We start from the raw sequence: 13,177 nt of genomic DNA, 5'->3' as shown, positions 1-13,177 counted from the left end.
CGAGTCCGGAAGCCTCTCTCTGTCCATCTGCAATTTCGGACAACACATAGGGGGCTCTGACCCCATATTTAAGATGAGAATATGTGAATATTATAATGTGAAATGAATGGACATATTTAAAACAATTAGAAACGATCCTTATGTACCGTGTAGGTGCTGCCACACTATCGAAAGAGCTGCGCACGTTCTCGGCTGCGCGCAGCTTAAATTCTGAGTTTTTAGACAGCTGGTGGATGGAAAAGAAGCTCCACCTCCGCAGACTTTTTGCGCGACGGCCAGATTCCCGGAAACGCTCTCCTCCGCGCTGTGTTGTGTTTATAGCAGACTCCTCACTCAAATGTGCACTTGCAGTTTGGGCAACTTGAACTGGCTTTTACTTGCCATAGTGTCAACCCCTTACCCCTGTGTCAGATCTGTGGTTAGACTGGCATAATTGCCAATACCGATATGAACCGATACAGTATCAGGACATCTTTACTTGGAAGCGCTGCTGTCGTTGTGGTGCCTTGCAGGATGTACCAGTCTGGTTTTCCTTGCCAGGGCGAGGGAGGTTAGCAGCCCCTCATCGATGGCTGGCCCGGGTCATCCCGTGAGGACTGGCAGGTTGAACACAGGGGTGGGCTTCAGGCAACCAGCTGATGATGCGGAGGGAGCTGTTGATGGCATCGTCAACCTTTTTGACATGTGTACTTCAGCACCTTGATGGGGCACTGCATTTGCCTGCACAGAAGACCCAGGGCTTGCGTGGATATTTGTAGTGTCCTGGCAGTGACTCGTCAGGTTATGCCGGTGAGACCACCAGGAGGTGAGCATTTATAAAACTTGGTGTTGGTGTCACATGGTAGCACATGGAACTGCAAGAAGAAAGCAAAAGCAAGCACTCGGTTGAGTATTTCCACCGAATTCCACGTCATAATGTCACGGGTACACAGTTCTGGAAGATACAGCACATGGAACTGCACCTTGAGGCACACACCTCTGTAAAACCAAAAATGTCCACGTCAAGAACATTGCCAAACTCCGCCCCACACTTGGTTAAAGTGAAAACTACTTAATTGTTTCCTCATTCTATAGCTCAAAAAAGAATTCATTAGAAACGGGTTAGAGTAGTCTTCCTGTCAATCTGACAGCTGAAGTCTTCAAGCCTTACTGGCAAAGGTGACGATTACCTACTTGGGTGTGTTCTCAAATTAGTCTGTTTCCTGCTTGCTCAACTCCAACTATCCCATTTAGACCTATGTCTAAATGTCGCAAGCAAACACCATGAAAGGAAATACTTCAACAGTAACCTGACTCCGCCGAGTCAGGTTACTTCAACAGTTCTTCAAGCATGACACTACTTATTGCCTCACACTGCCTGCTGATGAGACCAGTTTAACTACAGGTTAGCACCCTATGAAACTGATATTCTGAACCTCCTGTTTTGGACCGTGCGATAATTGACACTGGTTGCAAAATCATGACAAGCATGACACTAATTATTGCCTCACACTGCCTGCTGATGAGACCAGTTTAACTACAGGTTAGCACCCTATGAAACTGATATTCTGAACCTCCTGTTCAGGCAACCAGCTGATGATGCGGAGGGAGCTGTTGATGGCAACGTCAACCTTTTTGACATGTGTACTTCAGCACCTTGGGGCACTGCATTTGCCTGCACAGAAGACCCAGGGCTTGCGTGGATATTTGTAGTGTCCTGGCAGTGACTCGTCAGGTCATGCCGGTGAGACCACCAAGAGGTGAGCATTTATAAAACTTGGTGGTGTCACATGGTAGCACATGGAACTGCAAGAAGAAAGCAATAGCAAGCACTCGGTTGAGTATTTCCACGTCATAATGTCACGGGTATACACGGTTCTGGAAGATACAGCACATGGAACTGCACCTTGAGGCACACACAAAACACCTCTGTAAAACCAAAAATGTCCACGTCAAGAACATTGCCAAACTCCGCCCCACACTTGGTTCCAGTGAAAACGACTTAATTGTTTCCTCATCCTATAGCTAAAAAAAGAATTCTTTAGAAACATGGGTGACATGTCTATTGTTCTCTGTGAAAACACGTACACTTGCACGCACGCACGCACGCGCGCGCGCACGCACACACACACACACACACACACACACACACACACACACACACACACACACACACACACACACACACACACACACACACACAGACACTGTTTCTCCTAGTCAAAACTGCATTCTCACTAGTAATAATTGTAATTAAAGATATCCATAGTAACATTCTTACTAGTAACAATAAGTATTGTTTTGTATTGTAGATATCTGAAATGATTGTTTCTCCGTAAGAATTCAATTGTAGATATCCAGAATGTGGATTTTAGATATCCAGAAAGCAATTATGGATATCTGAAACTAAAAGCCCAATACACATGAATGGAAAAAGTGATGTTATTTCTCTTAGGAAGAATGAGGTTATATGGATATCTGAAATGGCAATTCTTTGTGGATATTATAAATTACAGTTTTGGATAGGAGCTAGGAATGTCATTGTGGATATCTGAAACATTAGTTTTGACCTGCAGGTAGAACTGAATTACAGCCATCTGGAATACATATCCAGTCTAGCTATATTAGATGTTAAAACGGCTTGCATGTGTATTAGTTTCAGATATCCATAACTGCATTCTGGATATCTAAAATCCACATTCTGGATACAATTGAATTCTTACTGGGAGAAACTACCATTTCAGATATCTACAATGCAATTCTTACTAGGAGAAACTACCATTTCAGATATCTACAATACAATTCTTACTAGGAGAAACTACCATTTCAGATAACCAAATAAAAAAAAACATTTCAGACATCCATAATTACATTTTGTATATCCAATAATACATTGTGACTAGTAAAAATCTAATCATGGATATCCACAATTCCTATTATGACTAGTATAAATGTAATTTTGGATATCTGAAAGGGCAGATTGTCCTAGTAAGAATTGCATTGTAGATATCTGAAATGGTATAGTTTCTCCTAGTAAGAATTCAATTGTAGATATCCAGAATGTTGATTCTAGATATCCAGAATGCAGTTACAAATGAATGGGAAAAGTGACGTCATTCCTCATGGGAAGAATGAGGTTATGGATATCTGAAAAGACAGTTGTTAATAGGAGGAATGTCATTGTAGATATCCAAAACATAAATTGTTAGTAGGAAGAACTGAATTTTTACACACACACACACACACACACACACACACACACACACACACACACACACACACACACACACACACACACACACACACACACACACACACACACACACACACACACACACACACACACACACGTGTATTTATGTCCACATAATGAGAAGTACATACCTTGTACAAAGGACATAAACACTGCCAGTGCAGTTTGACAATAGGAGAGCAGCCAGTTACAACGTGCATGGACGGCAAAGCATCGTTACATACAGTACAGCTGACATGTCGGACACAGGGCAGCAGACTCATGAATCATGAGTGAATCATGAATCATGGATAAAGGAAACGCCTCCTCCGAATGGAGCGGCTTCCTATAATGGCTGAAACTGAGCAGTAGCCTACCTCGCTAACTGTTTGGCTCTCCTTTTGGAAAGGCCGGTCATTTGTAAGCCCCTCACAACCAACTTATGCACATGCCCTAGGCTGCCAAAGATAAAAACTAAAAGTTTACATCTGTAGCCTAGCTGTGAGATGGTCTGCACTAGCTGCTGATACTTCAGCACTTTGGTTAGAAAGGCTTCTTCCAGGCTATAGTCAAAGGTACAGCCGACCTCGAGAATGAACACCTCTCTATGGTTTTCATTTACAACAATGACATCAGGGGTGTTAGCTGAAATGTTAGAGAACACAGAGTCATCATTACATAGGTTAAACATCCTCGGCTTCACAGTAGAATGCTTATAAAGCATGATGGAGGGTCCTCCATCATGCTTTATAAGCATATCTTCCATTCTGAAAATGGAAGAGATACGACAAACGACAAACCTCTGCCCCACATTTTCCGCAACTGCCTGTTATAGCACCACCATGAGGCTGACGTAGCAGAACCATTTTCACAAAAAAAAAATTGGTACACACTTTATAGTCTTTATAGTCCTGTGATCCATAGTCTGCTTCCCCATATTCCATCCCCATTGGCTAAGATTGCCTTCCAAAGTTTGCAGGATTGGTCCGTTTTGAACAAAATGCCTCGAATCTTAACACAGAGTGCGATAGATTTCCATGCAATTATGCACATTCCTACTAGGCAGAGAAATGCCACTTCAACATTTTCAAATCAGCCATGGTGGTGCTATAACAATAACAGGCCAATTCCGTTTTTTACCACTGTGTACAACTTTATCAGCCCTCAGCCCTCCCTCAGCCCTCCCACCCATACTGTTCAGTGACACCGCATACTATAGAATAAAATAGTAATTTGAAAAATGGAAAACATCTGAAAGAAAATGTCATACAGTCAACCATATCAGTGGTAGCCTATCCTGTCTATTAATTGTTTCTACTCAAGTAATGGACAAGGGGCAGCCAAACCTTATCAAATTGTCTCTCCCTGTTTACTGTGTACAACTTTCTATGCACGCTCCCTAAAGGCCAACTTGCCAAGGAAAAACCTTTGCCCTGCATGTTTCGCATCTCCCTGTTATAGCGCCAGCGCCACCATGAGGCCGATTTTTTCTAAACACATTTACTTATATTACTCGCACAGATTTCAATTCAGATTTCTAGTGTCGTGTCGGTTTATTTATGTCCTTATGCTAAATCAGTCCATATTCTACGAGGACTTACACCAGACTTAACTGTATTTTTGTTTTAAAATGTCAGCCGGTACCAAAGCAAACCAGCACATTTGATGGTTATTTACTGATATCTAGTGGTTGAATCGGGAACTTTCCCAGCCACATCCTGCCTTCTACTCACTTATGCAATGATGCATAGGCTATGCTTTGTTGTCTGTTCTGTATTCCAACAGAAATTAAGGCCACCGATGCGTTCCAAATTTCCGATTTAGGCCTATGTCTTGTCTCCCTGAAGTGTAGTTTGTGTAATATCAAACTACTTGCATAAAACATGCAAAGAATGTTAGAGGGAATGTTAACATTTGAAGTTAGATATTGTGGGAAGTTCTTGGTGAAGAGTGCTGCATAACCGTTAGATATAATCAAACTAATATTATTTATGCAGGTGCTTCACCTACATAACCTGACTCCGCCAGATGGGGCAGCAGAGAGTACACTGGGAGGGGGGAACCCAGTGTACTCTTTGCTGCCCCATCTGGCGGAGTCAGGTTATCACCTACATGTAGACTAGAGGATATCTCTGAGCTCTGCATGGACCCTGTTGAAAGTATCATTGCAGCGATAGGAAGAGTTTGTATACTGTGGACATTTGTCGAATGTATGGAGGAAATAAATAATGAGACGAGAAGGCAACAGCGTCAGTTCACATCCTCTCTCTCTCAGCTGTACACAACAGAACTGATGAGAGGCATTTTATTCAACCAATATATATACACACTGTTAATAAGCACTTCCTGTTAAGTGCTTGGCATTTCAGAATAAGAGTTCATTGTTTACATATAATACAAGCAATAAAGATCACATGTTTAACAGACCCTGATTGCATTTCCTCCTCTGAGAATTGGCCGCTCTCTCTGGATGACTCAATCAGTACACTATATTGCAGAGGTCAAACTCAACCTCTGTTCTTCCCCAATGGGGGTGTTGCTTTACACCAGAAGGTACTGGATAACCATAATGATTACTCCCCCCCCCCCCCCCTCCTTCCTATATTTTATTTTCTCTTTCTTTCAGTTTCAGTTTATTTGTATTTATAGTGCAAGTCACCCCTTAAGGGGTCTCTGTGCACTTCACAATAATACACAGCAAAAAACAGCAAAAAACACAATAACACAATAGCAAGGAGTAACACAGTAAAGCATAATAAAATGTGCCAAATAGGCTACACATGGCTGACACAAGTTCCATGCGATAGGACCAGGGGGCGCAGATAGCATTTTATAACTGGAGGGGATATATTTGGGGGTATTTGCGCGCGCATGGCGCGCGCGAAAAAAAATCACGAGTTGGGGGGGGATATCCCCTCCACTTTTGCACTGAGGAGGGGAGGACATCCCCTCCTGCGTCGGGGCCTCCGACGCAGGAACAAACATGTCGGCGGGGGCCTCCGCCGCAGGAACAAACATGTCGGCGGGGGCCTCCGACGCAGGAACAAACATGTTGGCGGGGGGCGCCGACGCAGATACGGGCATGATGTCGGCGGGGGCCGCCGACGCAGGCTTTGACGTGGTGTCGGCAGGCGCAGCCGACTCAGAAACAGACAGGGTGTCGCTCGGACACAGAAGCACCTCGGCATGGCTGGGTAGTAGCAGCGGAGACCCGCCGCCACCGTTACTGGACAGCTGGAGAGGTGCACGCAGGTCGCCGGGCGGGTGTGTACACTGCTCGCCGGGTGGTTGTGTACACTGCTCGCCGGGTGGTTGTGTACACTGCTCGCCGGGTGGTTGTGTACACTGCTCGCCGGGCGGTTGTGTACACTGCTCGCCGGGTGGTTGTGTACACTGCTCGCCGGGTGGTTGTGTACACTGCTCGCCGGGTGGTTGTGTACACTGCTCGCCGGGTGGTTGTGTACACTGCTCGCCGGGTGGTTGTGCACACTGCACGCTGAGCTGCAGTTGAGGCCCACCGTCGCTGAACAAGTGTGGAGATTCGCCGTCGCCGCAGGTGGACAGCAGGGGAGCCTCAACGTGGCTGGGCAGCAGTGGGGCCTCGCCACTTCCGTCGTTGGGCCGCAGTGGAAGCTCGCCACCTCCGACGCTGGGCCGAAGTTGGGCCTCGCCGTCGCTGGTCGACAATGGAGGCTCACCGTCGCCGGAAAGCAGGGGCTCCTGGATGCAGGGCAGTTGGGAGCGTTGGTGGTGGCGACGACGCCCCCTTGCCCGGTTCCCCCTGACGATAGCCAAACGAGACCCAATGTACGGACCTGGGGCTGAAGAGGTCTCCGCATAGACTGGCTCGGGGAACACAGGGTCAACAGGGGCAGGTTCAGGACCGACAGGCTGGAGACCTACAAACCCTAGTCTGATAGACTGGGGCTCAGGCTGGGCACTGGCAGGCTGGAGTGCAGGCTGGGAAGCAGACCTCTGAAGGCTTGCAGATTGTGAGTCAGGAGTATCGAGGAAGTCTTTAGCCCACTGAGGTAACGAACACCTCAGCCAGGGTTTACAGGAAACCTCCCTGCGTGCTAAAAAGAGAGCCGCTTGTCTTTTTTCTTGACTGGCGGCCCTTCTCCACTCACCCTGGTAGCACAGTATGGAATAAGTTGCTTCATAAAGTTCATCTTCCAATGAATAAGCAACTGGGTCCATTCCCATGTTGTCAATCTCCTCTGGGGCTGGTACAGGAATGTCTTCCATGTCAGACTGCTTCATAGGCTTGCTCCAAACCGGCATGGTGAAAATAATCAAAAAACTAAACTTGCCCGCTGGGTCCAAACTGGTTGGTCCATACTGTCAGGAATGCATTACGGGAGGACCCAAAAGCAGGCAACAGGATGCAAAGTGGACTATATTCAAAGTGTTTATTTCACTAGACCAAGATAGGGCAAAACAAAGGCACAGCAAAAACACATACACTCACTTGACAGAGGTCTATGGACCAACAAGGACACACTGCAACCAAAGGGCTTAAATAGACAGGGGTAACAGGACACAGGTGAACTCAAAATACAATCAACCACAGGATAGGCTGGGGGACTAAAAGGACACAAGTGGAAACACTGACAAAATACAAAGTAGGTTAGACAAGGTAACTAACAGTAACTAGGAAGACAGGAAACACTAGGAACAATACTACAAAATAAGAAACACAAACAGTCAGGAACACATGAGCAAAAACATACAAACATACTGAAATCAGTGAAATGACAGAAATACATATTAAAGTCCAATATCAAAACTAAGGACAGTCAGAGTTCACGGTCCGAGGAGCGGATCGTGACAAAAGTAAGTCGATCCTCGTTGATAAGAGATAAGTTAACGTGTTTTTAGCCACTATCATCAACAGGACTAGCAGAACTCCGGACACTGTCATCATGGTCCACATCCTGGAGATCACAAAACAAACAAAAAAGATTAGAGCAATTACAACATGGTTGAATGCAAATATTCAAATTTCACAGATCTAATGCAGGAGAATGACATTCTGTAGCCACAGAAAATCCCTAAACGCATCAGCTCCATTGGCCAATGCAAATACCTATCTCACCTGCAGTACCACTATACCTTGTGTTTGAAAGTCCACCAAGAGGTGAGCATTTATACAACTTTGTTGGTGTCACATGGTACCACATGGACCTGCACCTTGAGGCACACGCCAAACACCCACCTCAAGATCATTGCCAAACTCCTCCCCACACTTTGTGCCATGTTTAAACTATTTACTCATGCCCATCACACCCATTTCCAAGGAACATCAAAAATGTCAATCAAGTGTGTGTGTGTGTGTGTGTGTGTGTGTGTGTGTGTGTGTGTGTGTGTGTGTGTGTGTGTGTGTGTGTGTGTGTGTGTGTGTGTGTGTGTGTGTTGAGAGAGGGAGGGAGAAGGGGAGCCAACTCTATGGACAGAGCTCTATGGACGGAGCTGAGCGGGGGTGTTTGTTTAGAGACAGATATCGTGTGTTGTGTTTATAGCAGACTCCTCACTCAAATGTGCACTTGCAGTTTGGGCAACTTGAACTGGCTTTTACTTGCCATAGTGTCAACCCCTTACCCCTGTGTCAGATCTGTGGTTAGACTGGCATAATTGCCAATACCGATATGATATGATCCGATACCGATACAGTATCAGGACATCTTTACTTGGAAGCGCTGCTGTCGTTGTGGTGCCTTGCAGGATGTACCAGTCTGGTTTTCCTTGCCAGGGCAAGGGAGGTTAGCAGCCCCTCATCGATGGCTGGCCCGGGTCATCCCGTGAGGACTGGCAGGTTGAACACAGGGGTGGGCTTCAGGCAACCAGCTGATGATGCGGAGGGAGCTGTTGATGGCAACGTCAACCTTTTTGACATGTGTACTTCAGCACCTTGATGGGGCACTGCATTTGCCTGCACAGAAGACCCAGGGCTTGCGTGGATATTTGTAGTGTCCTGGCAGTGACTCGTCAGGTCATGCCGGTGAGACCACCAGGAGGTGTAAAAACTTGGTGTTGGTGTCACATGGTAGCACATGGAACTGCAAGAAGAAAGCAATAGCAAGCACTCGGTTGAGTATTTCCACGTCATAATGTCACGGGTATACACGGTTCTGGAAGATACAGCACAAGGAACTGCACCTTGAGGCACACACAAAACACCTCTGTAAAACCAAAAATGTCCACGTCAAGAACATTGCCAAACTCCGCCCCACACTTGGTTCCAGTGAAAACGACTTAATTGTTTCCTCATCCTATAGCTAAAAAAAGAATTCTTTAGAAACATGGGTGACATGTCTATTGTTCTCTGTGAAAACACACACACTCGCACGCACGCACGCACGCACGCACGCACGCGCGCGCGCACACACACACACACACACACACACACACACACACACACACACACACACACACACACAGACACTGTTTCTCCTAGTCAAAACTGCATTCTCACTAGTAATAATTGTAATTAAAGATATCCATAGTAACATTCTTACTAGTAACAATAAGTATTGTTTTGTATTGTAGATATCTGAAATGATTGTTTCTCCGTAAGAATTCAATTGTAGATATCCAGAATGTGGATTTTAGATATCCAGAAAGCAATTATGGATATCTGAAACTAAAAGCCCAATACACATGAATGGAAAAAGTGATGTTATTTCTCTTAGGAAGAATGAGGTTATATGGATATCTGAAATGGCAATTCTTTGTGGATATTATAAATTACAGTTTTGGATAGGAGCTAGGAATGTCATTGTGGATATCTGAAACATTAGTTTTGACCTGCAGGTAGAACTGAATTACAGCCATCTGGAATACATATCCAGTCTAGCTATATTAGATGTTAAAACGGCTTGCATGTGTATTAGTTTCAGATATCCATAACTGCATTCTGGATATCTAAAATCCACATTCTGGATACAATTGAATTCTTACTGGGAGAAACTACCATTTCAGATATCTACAATGCAATTCTTACTAGGAGAAACTACCATTTCAGATATCTACAATACAATTCTTACTAGGAGAAACTACCATTTCAGATAACCAAATAAAAAAAAAACATTTCAGACATCCATAATTACATTTTGTATATCCAATAATACATTGTGACTAGTAAAAATCTAATCATGGATATCCACAATTCCTATTATGACTAGTATAAATGTAATTTTGGATATCTGAAAGGGCAGATTGTCCTAGTAAGAATTGCATTGTAGATATCTGAAATGGTATAGTTTCTCCTAGTAAGAATTCAATTGTAGATATCCAGAATGTTGATTCTAGATATCCAGAATGCAGTTACAAATGAATGGGAAAAGTGACGTCATTCCTCATGGGAAGAATGAGGTTATGGATATCTGAAAAGACAGTTGTTAATAGGAGGAATGTCATTGTAGATATCCAAAACATAAATTGTTAGTAGGAAGAACTGAATTTTTACACACACACACACACACACACACACACACACACACACACACACACACACACACACACACACACACACACACACACGTGTATTTATGTCCACATAATGAGAAGTACATACCTTGTACAAAGGACATAAACACTGCCAGTGCAGTTTGACAATAGGAGAGCAGCCAGTTACAACGTGCATGGACGGCAAAGCATCGTTACATACAGTACAGCTGACATGTCGGACACAGGGCAGCAGACTCATGAATCATGAGTGAATCATGAATCATGGATAAAGGAAACGCCTCCTCCGAATGGAGCGGCTTCCTATAATGGCTGAAACTGAGCAGTAGCCTACCTCGCTAACTGTTTGGCTCTCCTTTTGGAAAGGCCGGTCATTTGTAAGCCCCTCACAACCAACTTATGCACATGCCCTAGGCTGCCAAAGATAAAAACTAAAAGTTTACATCTGTAGCCTAGCTGTGAGATGGTCTGCACTAGCTGCTGATACTTCAGCACTTTGGTTAGAAAGGCTTCTTCCAGGCTATAGTCAAAGGTACAGCCGACCTCGAGAATGAACACCTCTCTATGGTTTTCATTTACAACAATGACATCAGGGGTGTTAGCTGAAATGTTAGAGAACACAGAGTCATCATTACATAGGTTAAACATCCTCGGCTTCACAGTAGAATGCTTATAAAGCATGATGGAGGGTCCTCCATCATGCTTTATAAGCATATCTTCCATTCTGAAAATGGAAGAGATACGACAAACGACAAACCTCTGCCCCACATTTTCCGCAACTGCCTGTTATAGCACCACCATGAGGCTGACGTAGCAGAACCATTTTCACAAAAAAAAAATTGGTACACACTTTATAGTCTTTATAGTCCTGTGATCCATAGTCTGCTTCCCCATATTCCATCCCCATTGGCTAAGATTGCCTTCCAAAGTTTGCAGGATTGGTCCGTTTTGAACAAAATGCCTCGAATCTTAACACAGAGTGCGATAGATTTCCATGCAATTATGCACATTCCTACTAGGCAGAGAAATGCCACTTCAACATTTTCAAATCAGCCATGGTGGTGCTATAACAATAACAGGCCAATTCCGTTTTTTACCACTGTGTACAACTTTATCAGCCCTCAGCCCTCCCTCAGCCCTCCCACCCATACTGTTCAGTGACACCGCATACTATAGAATAAAATAGTAATTTGAAAAATGGAAAACATCTGAAAGAAAATGTCATACAGTCAACCATATCAGTGGTAGCCTATCCTGTCTATTAATTGTTTCTACTCAAGTAATGGACAAGGGGCAGCCAAACCTTATCAAATTGTCTCTCCCTGTTTACTGTGTACAACTTTCTATGCACGCTCCCTAAAGGCCAACTTGCCAAGGAAAAACCTTTGCCCTGCATGTTTCGCATCTCCCTGTTATAGCGCCAGCGCCACCATGAGGCCGATTTTTTCTAAACACATTTACTTATATTACTCGCACAGATTTCAATTCAGATTTCTAGTGTCGTGTCGGTTTATTTATGTCCTTATGCTAAATCAGTCCATATTCTACGAGGACTTACACCAGACTTAACTGTATTTTTGTTTTAAAATGTCAGCCGGTACCAAAGCAAACCAGCACATTTGATGGTTATTTACTGATATCTAGTGGTTGAATCGGGAACTTTCCCAGCCACATCCTGCCTTCTACTCACTTATGCAATGATGCATAGGCTATGCTTTGTTGTCTGTTCTGTATTCCAACAGAAATTAAGGCCACCGATGCGTTCCAAATTTCCGATTTAGGCCTATGTCTTGTCTCCCTGAAGTGTAGTTTGTGTAATATCAAACTACTTGCATAAAACATGCAAAGAATGTTAGAGGGAATGTTAACATTTGAAGTTAGATATTGTGGGAAGTTCTTGGTGAAGAGTGCTGCATAACCGTTAGATATAATCAAACTAATATTATTTATGCAGGTGCTTCACCTACATAACCTGACTCCGCCAGATGGGGCAGCAGAGAGTACACTGGGAGGGGGGAACCCAGTGTACTCTTTGCTGCCCCATCTGGCGGAGTCAGGTTATCACCTACATGTAGACTAGAGGATATCTCTGAGCTCTGCATGGACCCTGTTGAAAGTATCATTGCAGCGATAGGAAGAGTTTGTATACTGTGGACATTTGTCGAATGTATGGAGGAAATAAATAATGAGACGAGAAGGCAACAGCGTCAGTTCACATCCTCTCTCTCTCAGCTGTACACAACAGAACTGATGAGAGGCATTTTATTCAACCAATATATATACACACTGTTAATAAGCACTTCCTGTTAAGTGCTTAAAATATATTTTATTTTCTCTTTCTTTCAGTTTCAGTTTATTTGTATTTATAGTGCAAGTCACCCCTTAAGGGGTCTCTGTGCACTTCACAATAATACACAGCAAAAAACAGCAAAAAACACAATAACACAATAGCAAGGAGTAACACAGTAAAGCATAATAAAATGTGCCAAATAGGCTACA

At 44.0% G+C, this 13,177-nt stretch overlaps 1 protein-coding gene across 1 annotated transcript in view; it reads right to left on the bottom strand.

Annotated features, from left to right (window-relative positions):
- The window catches only part of LOC306936322 (uncharacterized protein), a gene marked incomplete at both ends in the record, with an annotated part of 29,563 nt that extends 22,068 nt beyond the window's left edge, over positions 1–7,495 (bottom strand). Inside the window, one exon of the mRNA XM_079519811.1 lies at positions 6,141–7,495. Coding sequence (XP_079375937.1) covers positions 6,141–7,495 — 1,355 coding nt within the window. The remainder of the gene's footprint in view (positions 1–6,140) is intronic.
- Positions 7,496–13,177: the final 5,682 nt, after the last annotated feature.

Source organism: Electrona antarctica (assembly GCF_951216825.1).
Source record: "Electrona antarctica genome assembly, chromosome: 14".
Taxonomy (NCBI): Eukaryota; Metazoa; Chordata; class Actinopteri; order Myctophiformes; family Myctophidae; genus Electrona; species Electrona antarctica.
This window is presented reverse-complemented; position numbering and strand designations above follow the sequence as displayed.